This window comes from Volvox carteri (genome assembly GCF_000143455.1).
Source record: "Volvox carteri f. nagariensis unplaced genomic scaffold VOLCAscaffold_88, whole genome shotgun sequence".
Classification (NCBI taxonomy): Eukaryota; Viridiplantae; Chlorophyta; class Chlorophyceae; order Chlamydomonadales; family Volvocaceae; genus Volvox; species Volvox carteri.
Genome location: NW_003307631.1, coordinates 199,163 through 221,672, shown reverse-complemented (window position 1 = coordinate 221,672; position 22,510 = coordinate 199,163). Strand labels below are relative to the sequence as shown.

Here is a 22,510-nt window from a genome sequence, read left to right as displayed (position 1 = left end):
GGGAGGGGGGGAGGGAGGGGACGCCATTCGCGGGTTCGTTAGGATGCAGGTCGGCACCCGGGCAGCCCGCATGCTGATGTCCTCGAAACCGCGAGAGGGGGAAAAGCTCTGTTTTCAAAATTCTTTCCGTTGACTTTCCTGAACGGATTGTACGGCGGTACACCAACAGGTACGGCAGTGTTAAGAAGATGGCGCAAGCTGCGTCGGCCTCAGCGGCGGGGAAAGGCGCTGGTACGGCAGCTGCTGTCGGCGAAGGCGAGGCGCCCGGTGGCATTAACGTAGTATACGGCGAAGTGAAGTTTCCCATCAGGTGTGACTGTTGCACAACGGCCAACTGTCATCATGGTTTGCGATATTGAGATGTGCTGCTTTTACGTGCCTAGTACGGAGCCGTATCCTTTATAGTTTTTGTACAGCAACGTTGCGGGAATTGCCTTTCGGGTCGGGTGGGCTGGGCAACAAACACAGCGGCTCGTCCCCCCCCCCCGGTGTTTTCCCCCCGGTGATTAGTGGAGGCGAGGCAGAAGACTGTTCTGTTGGGCTGCGTACGGCTTTGCCTCGTTGATGGTGTGCGTCTCACGTGATTGGTGGTGTCGGTCGCGACTTTTTCAAACGGTGTGTGTGGGGTGTTGGGTCGCAAAACAGCGTTTCTTTGCCCGATCTGGTCAGATCTCTTCACAAACACCGCGCACCTATCGCCGTGTTGGCAGGCCGCGGGCCGCGGCACATACTTTTCCTGTTGGCGGTCGGTAGCTACAAACTGTCAACTGCCATGGATGCAACCCAATCACTCCGCAACCGCCACGAGAGCAGCACGGTACGACAGCCCTCCATTCGCTTTCCTTCCCCCCCCACACATACACCCTACAGACCCCCCCACCCCGTCACAACCCACCCACAGCACCCCGCAGGACATCGTGGACTTAGTCGCCTCCTCAATGCCTTCCGACACACGGCTGGCGGTGTTCGACAGCGTCACCTCGAATACGGCATTGGTACTGCCTGTACGACAGCTCATACAGCTATGCAAGAGCAGGTGCGATTGTGCTATATTCTATATAAGCTCTTGCGTTAAGCATATATTTCATATAAGCTCTTGCAGTTGGTTAAGGAGATTGGTACGACAGAAGCAAGGGCTGTATAAGAGCGGGAGGTTCAGTGTAGGTGGGGAAGAGGGACCCCGTGTCTCTGTCGTACGCCCGGGAAAACGATCCACCGGGCTATAGGAGGCTTGGCATGTCACCTCTCGCAAACTCACTCAGTGGCGCCGCAAGTTTGACAAGTTCAACAGTCGTTGAGTTTGCCAATTGTTGGCATATGTGTGGGTGTATGAAATGCATAGCTGTGTAAATTCGCCTTTATACTTTTTCTTTCTTCTCCTCCTCGCAGGGGGGTGCAGGTGCTCATTGACGGGGCTCATGCCGTGGGGCAGCTGCACATCGACCTACGAAACGGGGTGTGTGGCGGAGGAGTAGGAGTAGAAGGAGGGAGAGGGGAAGGGGAAGGGGGAGGAGGGACCGCGGGCGCCACCGCGGCAGCCGGGGTGCCAGCAGCAGCTGCAGGGGCCGGAGCCAGCCTGGGAGGAAGTCTGGTGGCGGCAACACCAACACCAACACCAACAGCAGCAGCAGCAGCAGCAGTTAAGGACGGCAACGGGGACGAGGCCAATGAGCCCTCCTCCTCCGCCTCCTCCTTCCCCTCCTCCTCCTCGACAGCTCCTGACTACTTCGTGACCAACTGCCACAAGTGGTTGTGTGCGCCCCGGGGCAGCGCGGTGCTGTGGGTGGCACCCCCTCGACAGGGCTGTGTACGGCCGCTGGTGGTTAGCCACGGATCAGGAAGCGGCTTCACATCGGACTTCATTTGGGACGGTGAGCTCCGGTGTGGGTGCCGCTGCGGGGAGGTTTGGGGGGAGAGGGGGAGAGAGAGGAGAGAGAGGAGAAAACACATTTTAAGAGGGAAGCAACGGCTGGGGCCCCAACTCGTTTCATCTCCGGCGTGTTGCACCGTACTACCGTACTATCCAGGTGGATCCACCTTTGCAACTTTATTTCCGACTCTGCGCCCCCCTCAAGGGCGCGCTTTCCCCTACCTCCGCAACCTCCGCAACCTGCCAAACCGACCTCCGGCACCCCTGATCTACTCCTAGCGCATTGCTTGCCTGCATGGGGACGCCCTACTGGGATTGAAAACACCACATGGTCTCCCTCCGCTCCCTCCCCCCTCCGCACCCTGGGATGGGCACCATCTACGGACCTGACTTGCACAGCTTCACGTGCCCGTCCCATCAAGTGCAGACGTCCCTTCACATCCCGCTCACTGCCGTACTTCTCGTCATCCTCCCTCTCCAGCTTTGCGGCAATGGGAGGAGTGGCCTTTCCGGAGTTTGCTTTTTAGAAGCCCAAACCAAGCCCCCCGTGGGTCTTCCTTCCCTTTCCCGCCTCCCTTCCTTTCCCCGCCTCTCCCCCCCCGGCAGGCTGCCGTGACTACACCCCCTACCTGGCTACATCCTCCGCTCTAGCGCTGTGGCGGGCGCTGGACCCCGCACGAGTCCGGCGCTACTGCCGGGGGCTGCTGCGGGAGGCGGTAGCTCTGCTGACCAGTCGGTGGGGGGGCCGGCTGCTGGCGCCCTCCCTGGAGATGTGCGGGTGCATGGCGCTGGTAGAGCTGCCCGAGGTGAGGGCACGGGGATACTACCCGGGGTGTTTAGGGTTTCAGGGTTATAGAGTTAACGAGTGAGAGAGAGAAAGAGGGTTCCGGAGTCTGTACGGCCACCGACGGCCCAGACAATCTGACTCCTGAGCGGGCTCCTCCTTTCAGTGAGGAGTAGAGCCCCTATCACGCCATTTCCCTGGTTAGTTAACCTTGTTTCTTTGACTTCTGCCTAGCTATAGTGCCCTCCCCCACACCCACATATACCCCCACTCCACCCTTGGACTGGACTGCGACATCTGCCCTCTAACGCACGCCATTTCCGAACCACTGCGGCAACCCCGGCCCGACCCCGATGGGCGGCCCAGGGCCTGGCGGAGTCGGATCCCGCCACCTCGACGGACGCCAAGTACGTCCAGGTACGACATGGCGCGACACGTCACGTTTCGGCATTCATGAAGGGTTATCGGAATGTGTGACTGGGGGGACTTTGAAAAGGACGTCCTCTCCCTCCCTGTCAACTTCGTCGGACCGCTGCTGTTGCCTGAGCAGGCCTGGAGTTAATTGAGCATTGCCTGATGATGAGCATCGCCTTGCTCCCCATGTACCAGGGGTGAAATGTGTGGTACAATGCAGGCCGTGTCCCTTGCGGTCAGCAGCATTGCCTGTTCAGGACACCCGGGCTGCTGCACAACCACTAGATATTTTCCTTTCAGCGCCCATCACTATGGTCATGTCGCTTGCCAAGAAAGAAAGGCCCCTGACCGCTTTTGTCCTATCACCATCATCTCCAGCACCGTGGTTGAGCCGTTCCTTTGCTGCTGTGTTGCCTGTTCAGGACCTGTTGCACCACGTGCACTCCGTGGAGTGTCCCGTCAAGTGTATCCAGGGCCGCCTCTATGTACGAATTTCCGTACACATTTACAACATTTTGGATGATTACGAACGGCTGGCTGAGGCTGTGGAGCGCATTGCGGCCTCTCTGGCCGCCGGCACCGTTATGGAGCCGCAAGCAGGAGGGCTGACTGTAGACGAGACAAAGGCCGCACAAGAAGCAGCCGCCGAGGACGGCCGGATGCAGTGAAGGGGAAAGCGATGGGGTGTGTATTGGCTTGGTTGGAGGGGGGAGGGGGCGGGAGGCGCAGGTGCGCCACTCACGTGGGACAAGAGGTGGGCCTATGAGGCGAGTGGACGCGCATCATATGTCGTACGTTATACGGCAAGGCGGTGGCCCCGGAGCCCCGGAGCGCCGAGGCTTGGTATCTCCAAACGGTGAACAATGTTGTGTTATTAACCTTGCGAGTCTTTTGATGCCGCGTGCGGTAAAAAGGAACATCGACGAGGTATATAATTTCTTTTCGTGTGACCGGTCTACTTCCTCCACTGTCCTGCCTTAGCTTCCTGCCCTCCCCCTTCGACCAATACACGCCTCCTCCCGGGTGCCTTTTCCTCAAATCCATTTGGGCTCGACCCCCGAAAGATGTAGAACCCCTCCCACAGCAACCAGACAGACAGCGTTGCTTGGAAGTTGCCCGAAATCAAGTCGATGTTGGGTCCCGTACCAGACTTGTGCGCCCGAGCTACTACCTAGTAAGGATGACTAGCAGCATGGCAACCGCCTCGGAAGCCCAAGGTCTACGTCCACCACCGGGTCCTGTGTGACGCTGCCCCGCGCTCACTCGCATGTGCTGGGGCGCAGTGCATATTGGGCCAGGACCCTTATAAAGCGCGTATGTGCCCTTATCCCTAACAGACAGACTCACTGACAGGTCAGGAACACCGTCATTGGACGGGCATTCAATGACTGGCATTAACGCCGCGGGGATGCCGCGGACCGTGGCCCGTCTGCCTCTCGCACGAACGACATAAAACGTTCCTGAAGAGAACCGGACTGTGTCCCAGATCATACGACGCAGTTGTTCCTTTGGTTCCATTGTGGTGGCAGCGGCCCGGCAGCACTTAGCCGATGCACACGTGCACAACCCCCACTCGCTTCCGCATCTCCATCGCCGCTGAGAGCCCCATGCAGCAGCTTCGCAATGCTCCTCCCAAAGCAAACCCACTTTCAGCAGGGACCCCTCATTGGCTCTTTGGACGAAGACGAAACGGAACCGGCGCGAACTCAGGACGATGCTGAGGGACCGCCTCTCACACGCATCCCCGCTCCGCACCCACTCCCTCACGTCTCCCTTTGCCGTCCTCCCTCCACCTCCTCGTCCGTTCACTTCAATTTGGTGACCAGCCGCACGAACCAGTCCACCCAGCGGTCCGTCATCCCTACGGAGTGGAGGGGGGGAGGGGCCCGAGCGATCGTTTGATGATGCAAGAAACAAAGAATGAACTGTCGACACGTCCAAAGCCGGAGAGCGGGCGGAAGTGAGGCCTTAGGAACACCCGGCACGGGCCATTGACCATGTGGTAGTGAGCGAGCAGAGCAGTCAGCACACAGGGGATGGCGTACCGCAGCAGCCAAACGGGGCATAACAGTGATTTCCTTGCATAGTCGCAAGACTCGTAAACACTCAAAGCAGTGATCATAAGTCACAAGACTCAAAAACACTCAAAGCAGTGATCATACGGCCTTAGTATTATTAGAGATTCACTAAACGGCCGATGGATAACGACAAGCTCTCCCCTTTTCTCCCCACACCGTTTTCCCGCCGTTAATTCCGCGGGGCACACATACATACACATACATACATACTTACAAACAAACATACATACATATGCACACGAACACACACTCACGTGTGATTGCAAATGCTCCTCCCACTACGGCACACAGCCGCACCACGAAGTGCAGCAGCGAGGGCGGTCGCTCGTTGATGGTCATCACGATGGGCGACAGGTCGTAGTGCACATCCAGGGTGGGTACGTAGCCCGGCTCCAGGGGCTGCGTGTACTCGGTGACCGAGTACTGGTGGGTCTCGGTGACGCGGCCCAAGCGGTTGTAGTACTCCGTTGGGACCACTTTGAGGAAGTACTTGAAGCTTTGCGGGGGCCCCTTAACCATCCGGACGTAACCATCCAGCGGGTTCAGCTGGCCGGGGTAATGGGGCCCGAAACCCAGGTGCTTAATGGTGTGGCTGATGTTGGCGACCTGGGGCGGGAGTCAGGTAGATGGGAGGTACGGGAGGGAGGGGAAGGGGGGGGAACCCCGGCTTTTACGGACACACCCGCACTTGTGTGTGGAACTTGTAACTTGTAACATACGGCAGATAGGGGGAACTATCTGACGTCAAGAAAATAGTCAAAAGGGAGCCAACTGCCAACACGTCCACAGCCACCAACTGATGCTCCTGAGCGTCCAAGCCAACCTCGAGAGAGACCGCCCCGGGCGCCGAAAGAAGGCAGGAAGAGAGCTCAAGAAAGAGGAAAGGAGCACCGACCTCATTGACAAGGAGCTGGAGGCGACCCGCAGAAACCGGCTCTCCTATCAAATGCCTTGTTCATCACCACCACCACCATCACATCACCATAACCACCGCCAGGTCCAACATCATCGCCCACGATGTTTTACGGTCGGCTCCGTAGCCATAACAGCGTCACCGTTACAATGCCGCCGGCCCGCGGTACCTTGGGTATGCGATGCGCGCCCAGCAGCTGGGGCAGCATCTGAAACACCATGTTCTGGTGGACGGAGAAGTGCAGCCGCCCCGCCACTCGTTTCACGTCCATGGTGCCGTACACATGGCAACCCTCGTGGTGTTCCGCCTCCTCCTCCATGTCCACCAAGTGCTGCACATTGCGGAGGGGAGGGGAGGGGAGGGGAGGACCACGGGGAAAATATGCGTGGCGTGGGCGAGGATGCCTTAAGGATGCCTTATGGTGTTGTTAAGTCAGAATAGCAAGCACAGGATTCGCGACGTAGTTGAAAATTGGACAAAATCCACACGACCGGGAACAACCCGGGAAAGGATACGCCTTCCTTTCCCCTGTATCCGAGCAGGAACCGGGCCGTGTGCGGAGTCAACGCCTCCGCGCTGGGCTCTGATAAGACCCACATACGAGGTGGGCGGAGGCGGCCCGGTTAGGTTTTGGTTGCCATCCTGGCTGCTGCTGCCGTCTTGACTGCTGCGGCTGCTGCTCCGTCTTGCGCTGTTTTTGAGGTTCTTTTGCTTCACGGACAGCACCGCTTTACGACCAGTACGACCCGCCCCTGCAGCCCTGTCTGCTGTCCGGCGTGCGCCTTCTGCAGGGGCTGCAGTGCGCGTCCGTTCCCACTCATCGAAGCGCCCCTCGAGCGTGGAGTCGCATGCGGTAACGCTTCCAACGCTTTCGGCCAGCAGCTCGGAGGTTGTAGGAGCGGATCGGGGGGGTTTCGAAGTGCCTTACAGCTGTGCCAAGGGTTCTACATGAATCCTTCCCCCCTTCGGTAGCTTTCGCTCTCCCCCTCCCTGCCCTCGCCCCTCCTCTCTCACCCTCTTCGCCTATGCCATCAGCTCTACATCATGGGCTCCCCAGTAAATGCCTTTCCCCCAATGCCTCCCCAGCAACGCCATAGCCACACCTCACCCGCACCAACCAAACATCTCTCCTTCACCGTCACCCCAAGTCTCCTTCCGTCCCTCCCCACCCAATACCGCACCCCTCCTGCTTCCCGAGAGCCCCACACTCCCCCATGCACCCATCCAGCCGCCTCGCCCAACCCGGCTGCCCTCCTTACCTCCCTCCTTGCTCAACCGCAAAATCCTAGGTTAGTTCCCAAGCAACCCAGATCCCAGGCACCGCCTCAACCTGCACGATTTGTTCGCCTTATCCTGGCTCCCTAGTGGCCCACCTGCATTGCTTCCTGGATGTTGACCGACACCAGCTGCTCGGCGCCCGTGTCCATGATCTGTTGGCTCTGCGGCGTGTGGTACTCTGCCTTGCCAATCGGCTTGCCCGCCCCGTCCAACCGCAGCTTGTGGATGTGCATGTGGTGCGCATAGGACGCGTCGTTCTCCGCAGTGCCCGCGATGTCCAACACGTCAATCGACAGGACTGGGAGAGTGAAGCAATGTGTGGGTCGGGGCGGCCGTGTGGGTGTGAGCGCAGGTGCAGATGTGGCTGTTGGGGGAGCGGAACGCTGGCTTTCGCTGACAGGCACGCGCAACATTACCATGATCCTAGGAAACCATGGCGGCTACATGATACAAAGCCCGCAACATGTGACGGAGAGATAATGAGAGGGCGGCCAGGGAGCTTTTGGCGGCCACCTGCTGCTGTGCCCTCAGCGCTGCTGCTGTGACTGCTATTGCTGCTGCTGCCGGGACTGGCCATGTGCTGCAGCCCTTTCTCCTACCATCCCTCTGCTTCCGCGGCTGTGATTACCCGCACTACTGGTTTATTGCTTCTGCCGCCCGAAAGCCGAGATCTTATCCAGCCTGGGCACCAGGAAATGGCGGTCTCGCGGGTGACCGCGGTGTGCTGACGCCAGTGCCGACCTTCCTGCCGAGCACAAGTGCCAGTACTACTGAAGATGCTGCAGCTATGCAAAGGGGCGCCAGGCAATGACCGGACCCGCTGACGATTGCAAGGAATTGGGCTGCTGGAGGACAGCAGCCCGCCCCCAGCAGTATCGTGCGGAGTACCTCAGCTTCCCGACCGATAACAGTGCTAAGCTCCCTCCTCAAAGGCTGAATCAGCGCGATACTCGGCTTCCCCCCTGGCCCAAATGGGGTACATATACGTACCCGCGCAAGGGATCGCAGGAAACGTTAGGTCGATGTTTATTGTCAAGGCGTTCCGCCTAGCCAGGTCCACGGACATCTGCAGTTGGGTGATGAAACACAGAGGGGGGAGCGCATGTGTTTCCAGGCTTGATAGGGCTGAAGCGCTGTGAGCGACAAGCTCCCTCACCTGAGTAACCCGATGCTGTCTATAAAAGGACCCCAGCTCATGGACAAACAACATGGCAGCTAATAAAATACCACATAAGGTCACTGCAGAAACGGAAATTCCAAGGCTTGGTCGAGGCAGGTCCGATCAACGACTCCGAGCTGCACCCCATTCGTTGAAATCCTCACCAAGTGCACCATGTACCGTCTGCTGAACTAAATGTGCTTCTGGCTTTACGTATGCACTGAGAGAAGAAAGCTTAAACTTCATGTTGGCTACCTTGTGATATGCAACCCAAGCAGTTCCACCAAAATTAAGTGTGTGACCTAGAAATATGACATCGAATACGTACAACTACGCAAAGCCCCAGGGTGTGGCCAAGGGAAGCCCCTGCCAGCCAGTTAGCTTTTATGAGAAATAGGAAGGCAACGCAATCGCGTGTGCCTGTGCAGGTGGGTAGAGTCGATTCTGGATAGGGCTTGCAACGAAAAGTGTTGTTCGTCACGACGTGACTTGCACGGCAATTTTCCGCTATTTTTGTTGGAGAACCGGTACTTCCTCCCATACAGCTGCTGCAGGGCATAGGGTCGCACAAGATTATACAATCATAAGAGGTTGCTACTCAATTACTATCGCGAAAGTTGTGTAGCATCACTAAAATGTCGGCCCAACTCCTATCGGGCGGCGCTGTTTGCGGAGTTGGTCGTGCTGCCCCGCCATCATCTCAGCGGAATGTTGTGTTCTCGCGACCTATCGTTGTCGGCTCCCACTCCGAGCTGGGTTTGAAGCCCTCATCGAGGGCGGCCCAGCGGTCGTCACGTGGGGTGAAGACTTTGCGTGTGAGCGCAAGCTCTACCACGGCGACTCCCCTGCCATGGCAGGCCGCGATGTCGGAAATCAAGAAGCGCCGTGATATCAATACAATTATGATTATTGGCGCGGGTCCTATCGTCATCGGCCAGGTATCGTGATGACAGCCGCACACGTTGCCCCACTCCATCATTTGACCGTAGCTTCACTCATACAGGCCTGTGAGTTCGATTACTCCGGTACACAAGCATGCAAGTCTCTTAAGTAAGTGACGGCCTCGACTGAGCTGCTTGGTCTCGTTGATCACAAGGGTTTCGCCTCTTGCTTGCGCAGGAAGGAGGGCTACCGCGTGATTCTCCTCAATTCCAACCCAGTAAGTCATGTTGTTGATAATTCAATCATTAGATATCGATCGCGCGACTGACGAAGGCTTGATGGTTTCGGCAAATCTTGACAACCTCCCTATATGGGTGCGCTCGCAGGCTACAATTATGACGGATCCTGGCATGGCCGACCGCACCTACGTCGGACCTATGACCCCGGAGCTGGCGGAGCAGATTCTTGCCAAGGTGCGCTGCCGCAAGTAGCTCTGCTGACCCTTGCCTTCCTTGGCCGTACTGCATCCCCCGCATGGCCTGCAAACGGTATTTGGGTTTCCTGCCTTGAATATGCAGGAGCGGCCGGACGCCATCCTGCCGACTATGGGCGGCCAGACGGGTCTGAACCTTGCGAAGACCTTGGCAGAGGTGAGCTAGAACCCTTGCGCCCGTATGCATCCCAGCCGCTGCTGCGATGCTGCTCAACTTCGGGGACAGCTAGTTTGTATTGCGGGATACTTCCATCCCGAGGCGCCATGCAAGTCAAGGCTTGCCAAGTCCATCTACCTCTCGCCCATGGAAAAGCCTTGCCCAGATCCCATCCCCGAAGCACAAACATAAGCACAAACACAACCACAACCACAACAGCAGCCACAACAACCAAGCCAAAGGGTTACCGTGCGCGCTTCACGCACACGCGCACCGGCCCCAGGCGCAGCCCCAGGGCAGTGCCTCTTCGCCTTTGGTTGGGGCTATGTACAGGACCTTGGGGCTCCACTACCGGGCAGTCCCCCGAGGCAGCTATGCCGAGCGTCTGCATCGACACCTGCACGTCAGCAAGTTCTGCCATCGGTGAACCCACGGCACGCTCTTGACCCAAGCGGCCATCGGGAGTGCATGCACATGCAAATTCATCTTCATCTTGAGCACGGCTCTGAATACACGGGTGCTGGAGCAGAAGGGCTGGCCTATTTCGCTTTTCCGTCTTGCTGCTTGAGCAACCAACGTTGGTCGGATAGCGACCGAGGAACGTCTGAAAAGACGAAAGAGGAGAAAACTGACTCGGGTCCTAAACGCAGCTGGCACGATGCAGACCCCGCCACGCAGACCCCGCCAGGCACGAGCTATCTCTAAAGAGCCACTCGCTGCACTACCCGGTCACATACCAATATTGTGCAGTGTGCATTATGTCGCCACCCATATCCCTGCCTTACTGCGCGTGGAGTACACGAGTGGGCTAAGGAGAGGGGGATCTGGTTATGCCTGTGCCTTCGTAGCTGCACCTGCACAGCTGCCATGTGGGCAAAGGGTGGTCATATCATCAGCGACAGCAATCTCTCACATGCTGGCTCTGACCACGTTTAACCCGGGGCACGCTGCTTTCCCTCTAAAACGAATCTATACAAGGCAGAGAAGCGGTCAACCCGGGCAATGCTGCTCTGCCTTTTGCCTCGCCGTCCGCCGTGGCCACTTGCCAGCTTTGTGACCAAACGGGAGGTCCCCTCGCCGTCCCGTTCCACGCAATGTCTAGATCCACCTCACCCTAGTCCCAGTCCCAGGATATATCCTTCCCACCTCACCCTAATTGCATTCATGTGCTGTTTTCCGTGCCTTCTTGCACAACCCATCTGCCTGTTACCGTCCAGCGTGGTATCCTTGCCAAGTACGGCATCGAGCTGATTGGCGCAAAGCTGCCGTCCATTGATCGCGCTGAGGACCGCGAGTTGTTCAAGCAGTCTATGACTCGGATTGGGCTCAAGTGCGCCAAGTCGGGTGAGTGTGAGCCCGTCAAGCCAATTGTGGAGTGCGAAGTGCGTCCTCGACCTGGCCGGTAACCAGACCGAAGCCCCCTATCTGAGGGTCAGTGCGCCAGAAGCCTTGACCATATGCCCATCAGTCATGGGGGCTCCTCAATTGGGCTAGCATTGGGCTAGCTGTGCTAGCATCTGGCCTTAAGAAGCTCGTAATCGTTACCTATTCCTCGTTCTGCGACATGGCATGTACGAAATGTCCTGTTTGAGGTTGAGCCTGATGTCTATTACTTCCTATTATTCATTGTCGGATTGTCCTGACCTGCTGTCGAGCAGCTACGGCCACCACGCTCGAGGAGGCACTGACCATCGCCGCGGATATTGGCAAGTACCCCATCATCGTGCGCCCTGCCTTTACGCTGGGCGGCACGGGTGGTGGTATCGCCTACAACATCGACGAGCTCAAGGAGATTGTGACGGGCGGCCTGACGGCGTCCATGACGTCACAGGTGCTGGTGGAGCAGTCGCTGCTGGGCTGGAAGGAATTTGAGCTGGAGGTGAGGTGCCGGAATGGTCGGGGGGACACCTGGGGAAAAGGGAGGGAAGGAAGCTAAACGGTGTTGGCCTCAGATCTCTACCCTGTTGCGCACGCCATTTGGGCTACAGCAGCCCCCATGTACTTCCTTCTCGCGGCTCAGATTAATTAAACATGTCAGGTGCCGGCTGGCGTGTGTGCACGCTGATCGTTAACGTAATGTAAAGAGGCGTTGCCGGCGCAACGGCAAACTGCATAGGCTGTTCTGTGTAGATGTTGACGAACACAAGGGGGGCATGTCCGCATGCACTTGTCTGCCTGTACATACCGCTCTCAAGCACGGGGGCTGTATTGATGAAAACGTCACCCTAAGTTGGTCACTGGGCTTGCGTGTCTGCGGATTTCCAGTGATGGCTTCTTGTTGCTGCTGCTCTGTTGGGAAATAGACGGGCTGCCGGAGCTGAATGCTGGGTGCATCCCTGGCACATAAATGTTGGCCAGTGGTCCTATCTTGCCACACCTCTTAACGCATGCGTGCGCCGTCTGGCGTCTTCCATGTCTTTTTTCTTCGTATGACTCCTAACCCCTTTCCTCCCTGGGCCCCCCACCTTTTTTCCCTCGCTCGCTCGCTGCTTCGGACATGGCATGAATGCCACAGGTCATGCGCGACCTGAACGACAACTGCATGATTGTGTGTTCTATTGAAAACGTCGACCCCATGGGCGTGCACACTGGTGAGGTCCCCGTCCTGGCATACACGTCGCTCACGTCCTTTGCCGGCGTCCCGTCCGCCATTCATGCACACCCTATGGCAGTGCCTGATGGGTGTCCCTTGCCATCACCTGCTCCTGTCTAGTTGCTTACTCCCCTACCACGATTCGCCTTTGCCAGTTTAGAATCGCAGAGGACCTAACATGTCTGCGGCAATCGGACAGGGGGTTAGCCGCTCAATTCAGTAGCAGGGAGTTTGGCCTTCACTATCGCAGTAGGCGCGGGAGTTTTACCCCTAATAAAGCCGCACCCTGGTTCAACTGCATGTTTCCCCACGGGTGCCTCTCATGCTCCTGAATACGTTTCATGCAGTTCCGCTCCCCTTTCCCTATGAGATTCTTTACTGGGCCCTTGCTACCCCGCTGTGCCCAGGTGACTCCATCACGGTGGCTCCCTCTCAGACTCTGACGGACAAGGAGCTACAGCGACTGCGTGACGCCGCCATCGCCATCATCCGCGAGATGGGTGTGGAATGCGGTGGCAGCAACGTGCAGATGGCTGTCAACCCCGAGGTGGGTGCATGGGTGTGGGTGGTTAACGTGGCTAAGAGGCGCCTTGCGACTGACAGGCACCTGACTGGCTCATTGGAGCAGCTGTGGGAGCGGCCTCAACGACCGGACACAGATCATGGCGGCACAATTGTGCTAAGGAGGGGGGAATTATCGAAAAGAGAGTTGTTGGGGCATGCACCAGCGTCGTTTGCGAGTCAGTCTTCGTAGCAGCTCAATAACCTCCCATTACGCCCAGTGCGACGACGAGGTGCAACTTATTGCTGTTGTTGCAATACAACAACAACAACTGCAATGCCGCATTACGGCACATGGCCCCCGCCCTTCTGCCCTCAGGACGGCGAGATGGTCATTATCGAGATGAACCCGCGTGTGAGCCGCTCCTCCGCCCTGGCGTCCAAGGTACGACACTGGGCTGTCTATCCGGGGTACCGGGCAGTGCTACAGGTCGGGGATGACGGTATTGCGGCGAAGTGCAGGCATGGATACCGGGAGTGGCCGTCGGTTCATGCGGTGGATGTGTTGTCAGGGATGACAATCGGATATCAGCACCTGCAACAGCACCAGCTTTCGGCAAGGGTATTCTCATTAAGCACTGCACAGAGGGTAGTGGCTGCCTATGTAGCTAGCACTTGGGAGTTGGGAGACCACAGCAGCGACTGCAGCAGCTGTAGAGCCCCCGGGAGGTCCACGGCAGTGACGTTGGCGCTTCTGGCGGCGGTTTCAGTCGTCGCCATGTGGGCTTGGCTGCGGAGCTCAGTGTGGCAAAATGCGGAGGGAGCCACGCGTGAAGTGGGCTGCTCTGCGACGTCCTGGCGGCAGAGATCGGCGGTGGTCCCCAGCGTGCAACTGGCCGGTTTATCCTCCAGCGCCTTACTTGCATCGCAATGCTGTTGCTGCTGGGGCATGCAGGGGGCCTGTACCTCCAAGCCACATCACACGCAGGCGTCTGCCTCGGGTTTCCCGTGTGTTTTGTCTTGCACGACGCACGTGGCACGTGTGCAACGGGGCACGCGTCCCCCTCTTGGCCCCGTCTGGACGCATGTGTCGAGTCCTGTCTGTCAAATTTGCATAACCGCCTTGACCACCTCCCAACACGCAGACTCCATCTCGCCGTCGCATCCCAGTGCCCCCACAGTGCCCTCTCAGGCCAGCTTTAATGAATTCATGCGTCGACCAATATCAATCTGACCTCATCGCTCGCTGCTTGTTCCTGGGCTAGTCCATTACATCACCCCACGCTCCGCACTCGGCAAGCCTGCAGGTGTTCTCTTCCCTCTCTCACCTCTTGCCACCCTGTGGCGCTTTCCCCCTAGGACGTCCGGTAACCCCCCATCTCCGCACTGCCTGCAGGCCACCGGCTTCCCCATCGCCAAGATGGCTGCCAAGCTGGCTGTGGGCTACACCCTGGACCAGATCGCCAACGACATCACACTTAAGACGCCTGCCTCCTTCGAGCCCTCCATCGACTACGTGGTCACCAAGGTGCCCCGCTTCGCCTTTGAGAAGTTCCCTGGTGGGTTGGGCTGGTGGCAGTCCGAAGATTGTGTCTGGGCGGTGGGCTGGCGACTTTGGTCGCGGGGGCAAGGCGGTTTGGCGCGCAGACATGGCGAGCTGGAGCTTTGCACGTAGAGGAGGTATTGTATAATGTGGATGGTCGCTAAGTGCCGGCGAGCGAGAGCCGGACAAGCCAGGAATTCCGGAATTCCGGGCGGGCGGGCGGTAAAGCAGCACCGATGAAAGCGACCGCGGTAATTTGCAGTTAGTTACGAACTCCGTTAACGAAGAGCATTCCTGTCTTGAGGTTGCTTCTGGTCGCTGCATTACCTTGTGTTTCGGTTGCAATCCCACGCGGAGCGCTTCGTCCCCGAAGCCAGCCTACATTTTAATCCGCCATGTGCTCCCCCCTTCTCCTCCATGCGCCCTTTTTTCGCCCGTGTTCTCAAAGGCTCCAAGGCTGAGCTTACAACAATGATGAAGTCCGTGGGCGAGGTGATGGCCATTGGTCGCACCTGGCAGGAGTCCCTGCAGAAGGCCCTTCGCGGCATGGAGACCGGACTGGACGGCTGGGCGCTGCCGAAGAACTACAAGCGCCTGCCGCGCGACCAGCTCATGTACAAGCTGCGTGTGCCCAATCCCGACCGCATCGTCATCATGTTTCAAGTGGGTCGCTGGGTCGCTACTATCATAAATACGCTGATTGGTGTGAGCCGAGTCTGCGGGTACCGGCACCCGTTTCCTGCCGCGTGTGGTGTTATGGGATCCGGGAGGGGAAAAGAATGCGGACACTGTTCTTGCAGTAAAAAGCCTGAGACCAGTAGGCCGAGTAGAGCAGCCGGCCAACAAAGCCAAAGAAGCGGGCCGGCTCTCCCTGCTGCCCGCCAGTCCTCCCTCCCATCCTACCTACCCCATCCCCACCCAATCCATCAACCGCATCCGTCCACTCGAGTACGTTCCCCGGATGCTTCCTCTCCCTCCTCCCTCCCCCCTACATAACCCCCACCCTGACCTACCTAACCCGCCAAAAGACAACCCACCTGCACCCGACCCACGTCTGGTCGCTTCTGCTTGTGCTGCCAGGCGATGGAGGAGGGACTCACGGACGCGGACCTGTTCGAGCTGACCAAGATCGACCCCTGGTGGCTTGCCCAGATGCGGGAGCTGTTTAACGTGAGCAAGTGGCTCAAGAGCAAGAAGCTCACTGAGCTGACTGCGGAGGAGATGGCGTGGCTCAAGCAGAAGGGCTTCTCGGATTCGCAGATTGCCCGATACACCGGTGCGGCCGGGATGAGCAGGGGTCAGGGAGAGGGCAGCATATGCTCCCTCGCATGTATGGAGGGGATTCAACGTTTGCAAGAAGTGGATAAATCAGATGCAGGGAAGGGAAGGAATTGTGTACAGGGAGGGAAGCGGATAGGAGGGTATACGTAGGGAAGGTAGGGGGGAAGGGGGAGATGTAGGGGACACAGGAGGAGAAGGTACGGTGTGAGGGTAGCCGGTGGTCAAGATGCGCAGGCGAGGTGTGCGCGGCGGTGAAGGGCGATTGCGCTACTGGCCATGGACCTTTTGATACTCTAGAGCTAGATGAGTTACCGCTGCTGGTGGAGCTGTTGCGGATTCAGGAAAATGCAGATGTGATGGGAGAAACATCGTGGCTTTGCTAGCCATACTTCGATGTATCATAAGCAGGTTTTATCTCAAACTTAGGTTGGGTTCAGGACTTTATCTTTGGTCCTGGACTCGTAAATTGAATCATGTTATGCCGCGCCGCGCCAAACCCTGCAGGTTCCGCGATGATGGACGTGCGCTCCTACCGCAAGAGCCTGGGTGTGGAGCCATCGTACAAGCGCGTGGACACATGCGCTGCTGAGTTCGAGGCCAACACGCCGTACATGTACAGCACGTACGACGGCAACAGCGAGTGCGTCCCTACCACAGCGCGCAAGGTGCTGATTCTGGGTGGTGGGCCCAACCGCATCGGCCAGGGTATCGAGTTCGACTACTGCTGCTGTCATGCCTCCTTCTCGCTCAGGTACTGGCTTCGGGACCAGAGTGAAAGGGAACGAGCATGGATATTGCAGTCTTAGCGGCCTCTATTGTGCCAACCTTGTTTAAGTAAGCCATCGCACTTACCAAGCAACGGTCCTTGAGGCATTTGCGTCCGCCTTTTTGCAGCATCCACCGGACCAAAGCAATTGGGCTTTTATACCAATTATACCATAAGACAAAGAAGGCAGCCAACGTGCTTGCTTCCGTGGGTTCGCGTCCATCATCTTATATCTCAACTTTCACATTTCTTGCTTTCTGAGCCCCCTTCTTACCGTTCCCGCATTTTATCCTTATTCTTTTTTCTGCCCCTTCTCCTCCTCCTTCCCGACCGAGTCCCGCGTAGGAAGCAGGGCTACGAGACCATCATGATGAACTGCAATCCGGAGACCGTGTCCACAGATTACGACACCTCCACCCGCCTCTACTTTGAGCCCATTACCGGTAAGGGGAGAGGTTTGCACCGCGCCGTTCTCTACCGGTGGTAACCGACCCGCATGTTGGCTGATGGGAGGGGGTGGGGATGAGTGAGGAAGTATCCCATGGCCTGCGTAGCGAAGCTTGAAGTCCACTGGAAGTATTGCATTAACCTACGTGACAGAAACACTCCTGGGTAACACATTCCCCTTGGCCGCGTCTCCTACCTGCACATTGCAGTTGAGGACGTGCTCAACGTGATCGAAGCGGAGCGCCCCGAGGGTGTCATTGTGCAGTTCGGCGGCCAGACACCGCTCAAGATCGCCATGGACCTGGACAAGGCGCTCAAGGCGAACCCCATCCCGGCGGCATCGGGTAGGGCTCTGGTGTTGTGGAACGGGGCCACTAGAAAGATCAATTATTTCCCTTCCACCGCTTCCGCTTGCCTGGGTGGTGTTTAGGATGGTGAGGGGTTGCACGACGAAACTAAGTAACCGAAATCAATAATAGACGTAGTGTTTGATAATACCACCACCGCCTCTGCGCCCGCTGTCACATATACGCGCGCACCGCACCCACACGCACCCTCGCGAAGCCGCCTTCTTCCGCCGGTGCTGTTCTGCCCTTACTGCCCTGCTGCCTTCGTTCATCCTTCATGACCTTCGCAGTCTGGTATTCACAACTCCATGTTCTCCGCTCCGTCCTCCGTCGTCCTCCGCGCGCTGCAACCTTGTGCAGGCAACGGCAACGTGTGCGTGTGGGGCACGTCGCCCGAGTCCATCGACATCGCGGAGGACCGCGACCGCTGGATGGAGCTGCTCACGAAGCTGAACATCCGGCAGCCCGCCGGTGGGTCGGCTCGCTCCGAGGAGGAGGCGTTTGAGAAGGCCAGCAAGCTAGGCTACCCCGTCATGATCCGTCCGTCGTACGTGCTTGGTGGACGTGCCATGGAGATCTTGTACAGCAACGAGGACCTCAAGCGGTGGGCCCATGATGGGGAGGAGGGGTCTGCGGTTGCAGAGTCGTTACCGGGATCGAGATTGTCGAAGTTTGCAGAGGAGAGGGGTCCCTATACTGCGACCTGGTTGGCTACGCGTGCGGGGTTTATGTAGGTTCTGTGCTTCGATTCATTTGTTATTGTGTACCGACACACCGTCACACCTTGTTTCAGCGCTGCTCCCTCAATCAACGCCCCCACGGCTCTCCTCCACACACGGCCATTCCCTGGGCGGTGCGGTGCCACAGCTACGTAACGTTCGCGGTGGAGGTGGACCCCGAGCGCCCGGTACTGATTGACAAGTACCTGGACCGCGCCGTGGAGCTGGATGTTGATGCGCTGTGTGACAAGGACGGCAATGTGGTGATTGCTGGCATCATGGAGCACATCGAGCAGGCGGGCATCCACTCGGGCGACAGCGCCTGCTCGCTGCCCACGCAAACCATCCCGCCCAAGGTGCTGGACGAGATCAGGTGCGGACCCCAGCCCCGTTCAGCACCTCCATTACTACAAGCACTACTACTACTACTAGTGCTGCTAGTTCTAGGAATTCAGTATTAGCAGCAGTGTTAACTGCTGCTGTTATATGTCCCTCTGCTGGCGGCCATTGGACATTCATGCTAATTTCACCTGTGTAGGGTGGATTTCCCAAAATGAAATGATCCGCTTCCATTGCCCTCAACAATGCGCAATTCTCCCGCCTATGACCCCGGGGGGGTGTCCGCCGCGTCGCCGTTGCCAGGTCCTGGACCATTTCCGTGGCCAAGGCGCTCAATGTGGTGGGTCTCATAAACATCCAGTTCGCCGTCCAGGATGACGTGCCGTACATCATTGAGGCCAACCCTCGTGCCTCGCGGTGAGTGTGGGTGGCAGCAGGGGGGGAGTACGGCAGACTCCTGTTGAGGCGGCAGCGCCATGCTTTGTGGAGGTGTGAGCTCGCCGGGTTAGGAGATAAGTTGCTCGGTCTCAGATTTTGACAGATACAAGCGACTACAATTTACAAAAGCCAAACAGCGTGCGAATGAGGGCCAGGGTGTCTTCATGGCGTTGCACGACTTTTCACGAACCCTTTTCTCTTTCCTGCAGGTCTGAATTGCTATTAGTGACTGACATTAGCGGCCTTTCCCCTTGATAAACTCCTACTCTCCTCGTTGCCCCGCAGCACGGTGCCATTTGTGGCCAAGGCCGTGGGCCATCCCATCGCCAAGTACGCCTCCCTGCTCATGTCGGGTGAGCTCAGGGATCTGGGATGAGGGCAGGGTAACATGCGGAGAGAGAGAACACGGTCGGGGGGCCTTAGCGGCTGGTACCAAAGCGCTTGCGGATGGTGGTGTGTAGGGTTAGGATCGTGACAGGCTAAGCTATGTTTCCATTGGGGGGGACAACCGGAAAACCTTCGCACAGCACAGTAAGAATACCTAGGCACGGCTAGGTACATCATCACGCACAGAAGGACGCAACCGACAGAGACGATTAACACTACGCAAGGATATGCGCTCGCCGGCATACACGACACCCGGGCAGCTCAAGGACTCAGCTTTCTCCCCCTCCCCGCCCTCCTAGACCATCCGTCTATCTCTGGTATCTGCTTCATTCGCCAGTGGTTCGTCTTGCCCCCCTCCGCCTCCCCTTCTGGGGCCGCCCGCTCACTGATGTCCTCCTCGGTTCCCGTTCCGGCCGCAGGCAAGACCCTGGCGGACATTGGCTTCACGGAGGAGCCCATTCCCCCGCATGTGGCGGTCAAGGAGGTGGTGCTGCCCTTCAACAAGTTCCCAGGTGGGGCCAGGAGGGGGGAAATGGAGGCGCCGGGGAAAGGAATGGGGCCGAATGGGGCCGAGCGCCACGTAGCCCCAGTGAACGGGAGGGAGGACAGCTGGATAGAGGGAGGAGGGAACGGAGACAAGAAGAGGCGAGGACCCCAGCGGAGACAATACCTGGGGGGCCAACACAGCCGATAGGGAGGGGGACAGAGCCGCAAGCCAACAACTATGGATCATTTTACTTGCGCGTAGGTGCCGATACGCTACTGGGCCCCGAGATGCGCTCCACTGGCGAGGTGATGGGCATTGACAAGGAGTTTTCGGCAGCTTTTGCCAAGGCGCAAATCGCGGCCGGCCAACGGCTGCCCAAGACCGGCAAAGTGTTCATATCCATGGCGGACAAGTACAAACCGGACATCATCGCCGTGGCCAGGGACCTGGGAAACCTGGGCTTTGGGCTGGTGGCAACAAGTGAGTAGCGGCGGGCTGGGTGCTGGGACATCCGGGGTTCCAAGGAGGACACCGAGGTGGCGGTGCCGTTTTGTAATGCTAGGGTGGCAAGTGCTGGGGTTCGGGATTGAGGCTCCAATCCAAGCAGAAAACGCATGTGCGTGCAGAATTAGCTTTGCAGCTCATAGTGCTGGTCCGGTCGTGCCCGAGGTCGCGGTGTTATTGCGTCACCTGAATGCGACTTCCCTCCTCGCCCTCCTTTCCTTCCTCGTCCTCCTAGCCTGACGTCCCTCGCCCCTTACCCTCCCTCCCGCCGCGGTCCTGTGTCCGGTGGTGCGCACAGCCGGTACCGCCATGGCCCTTCGCGCCGCCGGCGTGCCTTGCGAGCAGGTGTTCAAGATCCAGGAAGGGCGACCTAATCCCTCGGATCTCATGAAGAACGGCGAGGTCTCCCTAGTCATGATGACGTCCAGGTAAGCAGAGCAGGCTGCTGGTGGTGGTTATGGTGGTCGTGCTGTTGCTGCTATGGATATAAATTTATACACCGTGGGCGCCCTGAACGCGTGCATTTCGGCCATTCATGCTTTTATTCTGCCGCTCCCCCCCCTCCTCTTCCCGATTCCTTTCTGCAGTTGGTGTTTTCGAAGTCGCCAACATTTCACAATGCTCTCATATCCTTGCAGAACCTAGCAAAACCATTCCCTCTCCTCTCTTCACTTCTTGCTAATCCGTTCATGCTGTCCTTGATGCCGCAGTGGCGACGAGGCCGACCTGCGCGACGGCAAGGAGCTCCGCCGCCTGGCGCTGTCGCTGTCTATCCCAACTGTCACCACCGTGGCCGGTGCTCGTGCCACCACCGCTGCACTGCGAGCCATGCGTGCCGGGCCGCTGGTCCAGATCCCGCTGCAGGACTTCTTCCCCAACTATTACGATGACTCGCTTGAGTGAGTGATCGGCTCATCGCGTGCATGGAATAGATTCAGCTGGATGCAGGCCAGGGGCCAGGGACTCCGGATGAAATGAGGTCATCTTCCAACCACATTGCCACCTTCTGTGTTCGGAGGTTTTTCCATCTGCGCCACTGTAGGAACTTCTTTCATTCTCCTGTTTATTTATTTTTAGCTGATTGCTAACCGTCGCGGTTGCTTCCGTCACTTGTCAATGTCTGCGGTGTTGTTTCCAGAGTTGTGCATATATACAGCAAAACGGCGGCAGGAACCCGTTTGGTTACCTTCGCTGTTAACCCGCCTCTGCTGCTGCGGCTCTACATATCTAAATTTTTTTGTTGCTTGGACGTTCCGTTCCGTCCCCCGCCAGGCTCATGCTCAAGTAAGAGAGCTGTCTAACACAGCTGCGTCAAGAGGTGCAGCAGCCAGAATGGAACAAGTGTGTATATGCGTGTGTGAACAAGTTACTCCTCTGCAGCAGGCGCGCTTCTTCTTGTCTCTGGACACATTGTCACGTGAAAGCAAGGGCGAGATTGGGGCGAGGCTGCACGCCTGCGTTCCTCCACCCTTTTGGCTGTGGCACGGCTTGGCCTCTTTCCTGCGATCCGAGGCATCGGATCCTTGGGCACGGCGGCACTCGTATCTAGGGCCATTGGGTATACATGCAGGATTGCAGGGGGGCTCCTGCACCGTATCGCACAACATGCGGATGGCTCGAGTGACTGACATGGGCTTTTATGTGGTACATTGTACGGGGGAGGGAGGGGGATAGATTTCACCTTTCTGGTTGTGAAGCCACACACTGTGGGGCCCGCACGTTCATTATTCAGTTCGCTTTTTGGACTCGTGGTGACGAATGACTAGTAGTGAATTGTGCGGTAATGATTCAGAGCCGAAGTGGAGACGTGCTGGGCAAGAGGGGGGGGCTATACAACAGATACACGAATATGACAAGCGTTGTGCTTGCGCGCGTTTCGGGTTCCCTTTCGGATTGAGCTCTTTTTCTCTTGGTGCTTTGGGCTCCTGCGGGAAGGCGCGATTCGATATGCGCTGCTGTGCGAATGCAGCCCCAATTAGGGGATGAAGCAGGAGGGTGCGCGCGGCTGTGGTTGCTCCAGACACATTTCGTGGGGCAAACACGCTCTGAGCGGATCGGACCAAAAGCTATCCCAACCAGCCTTCTTCTTCTTCCGAATCGTTTTCGTGAAGTGCATGTGCGTGCTGCACA

General features: G+C 57.8%; 3 protein-coding genes across 3 annotated transcripts in view; 2 read left to right on the top strand and 1 right to left on the bottom strand.

Moving 5' to 3' along the window:
* Positions 1-3,736, top strand: part of VOLCADRAFT_119903 (uncharacterized protein) — a gene marked incomplete at both ends in the record, with an annotated part of 4,915 nt that extends 1,179 nt beyond the window's left edge. The window contains 7 exons of the mRNA XM_002958206.1: positions 170-310; positions 902-1,036; positions 1,390-1,456; positions 1,802-1,871; positions 2,477-2,676; positions 3,021-3,071; positions 3,491-3,736. Of these exons, the coding sequence (XP_002958252.1) occupies positions 170-310; positions 902-1,036; positions 1,390-1,456; positions 1,802-1,871; positions 2,477-2,676; positions 3,021-3,071; positions 3,491-3,736 (910 nt within the window). The remainder of the gene's footprint in view (positions 1-169; positions 311-901; positions 1,037-1,389; positions 1,457-1,801; positions 1,872-2,476; positions 2,677-3,020; positions 3,072-3,490) is intronic.
* Positions 3,737-4,873: 1,137 nt separating this feature from the next.
* VOLCADRAFT_69193 (uncharacterized protein) lies at positions 4,874-8,742 on the bottom strand (the record flags this gene model as incomplete). The annotated part of the gene is made up of 7 exons (XM_002958187.1): positions 4,874-4,929; positions 5,401-5,752; positions 6,229-6,390; positions 7,433-7,635; positions 8,328-8,403; positions 8,494-8,576; positions 8,661-8,742. 7 exons carry the CDS (start codon positions 8,740-8,742, stop codon positions 4,874-4,876), a joined length of 1,014 nt encoding a protein of 337 aa, XP_002958233.1.
* A 308-nt stretch (positions 8,743-9,050) lies between these two features.
* VOLCADRAFT_77870 (uncharacterized protein) lies at positions 9,051-21,846 on the top strand. The gene is made up of 25 exons (XM_002958205.1): positions 9,051-9,434; positions 9,500-9,546; positions 9,616-9,655; positions 9,765-9,851; positions 9,957-10,028; positions 11,246-11,372; positions 11,687-11,907; positions 12,544-12,619; positions 13,029-13,168; positions 13,502-13,567; positions 14,519-14,681; positions 15,114-15,328; positions 15,746-15,941; positions 16,451-16,697; positions 17,058-17,155; positions 17,369-17,503; positions 17,867-18,110; positions 18,374-18,598; positions 18,868-18,981; positions 19,288-19,355; positions 19,809-19,901; positions 20,138-20,356; positions 20,679-20,808; positions 21,091-21,279; positions 21,653-21,846. The coding sequence occupies exons 1-25, from the start codon at positions 9,132-9,134 to the stop codon at positions 21,666-21,668; spliced, it is 3,531 nt and encodes a 1,176-aa protein (XP_002958251.1). The 5' UTR covers positions 9,051-9,131; the 3' UTR covers positions 21,669-21,846.
* Positions 21,847-22,510: the final 664 nt, after the last annotated feature.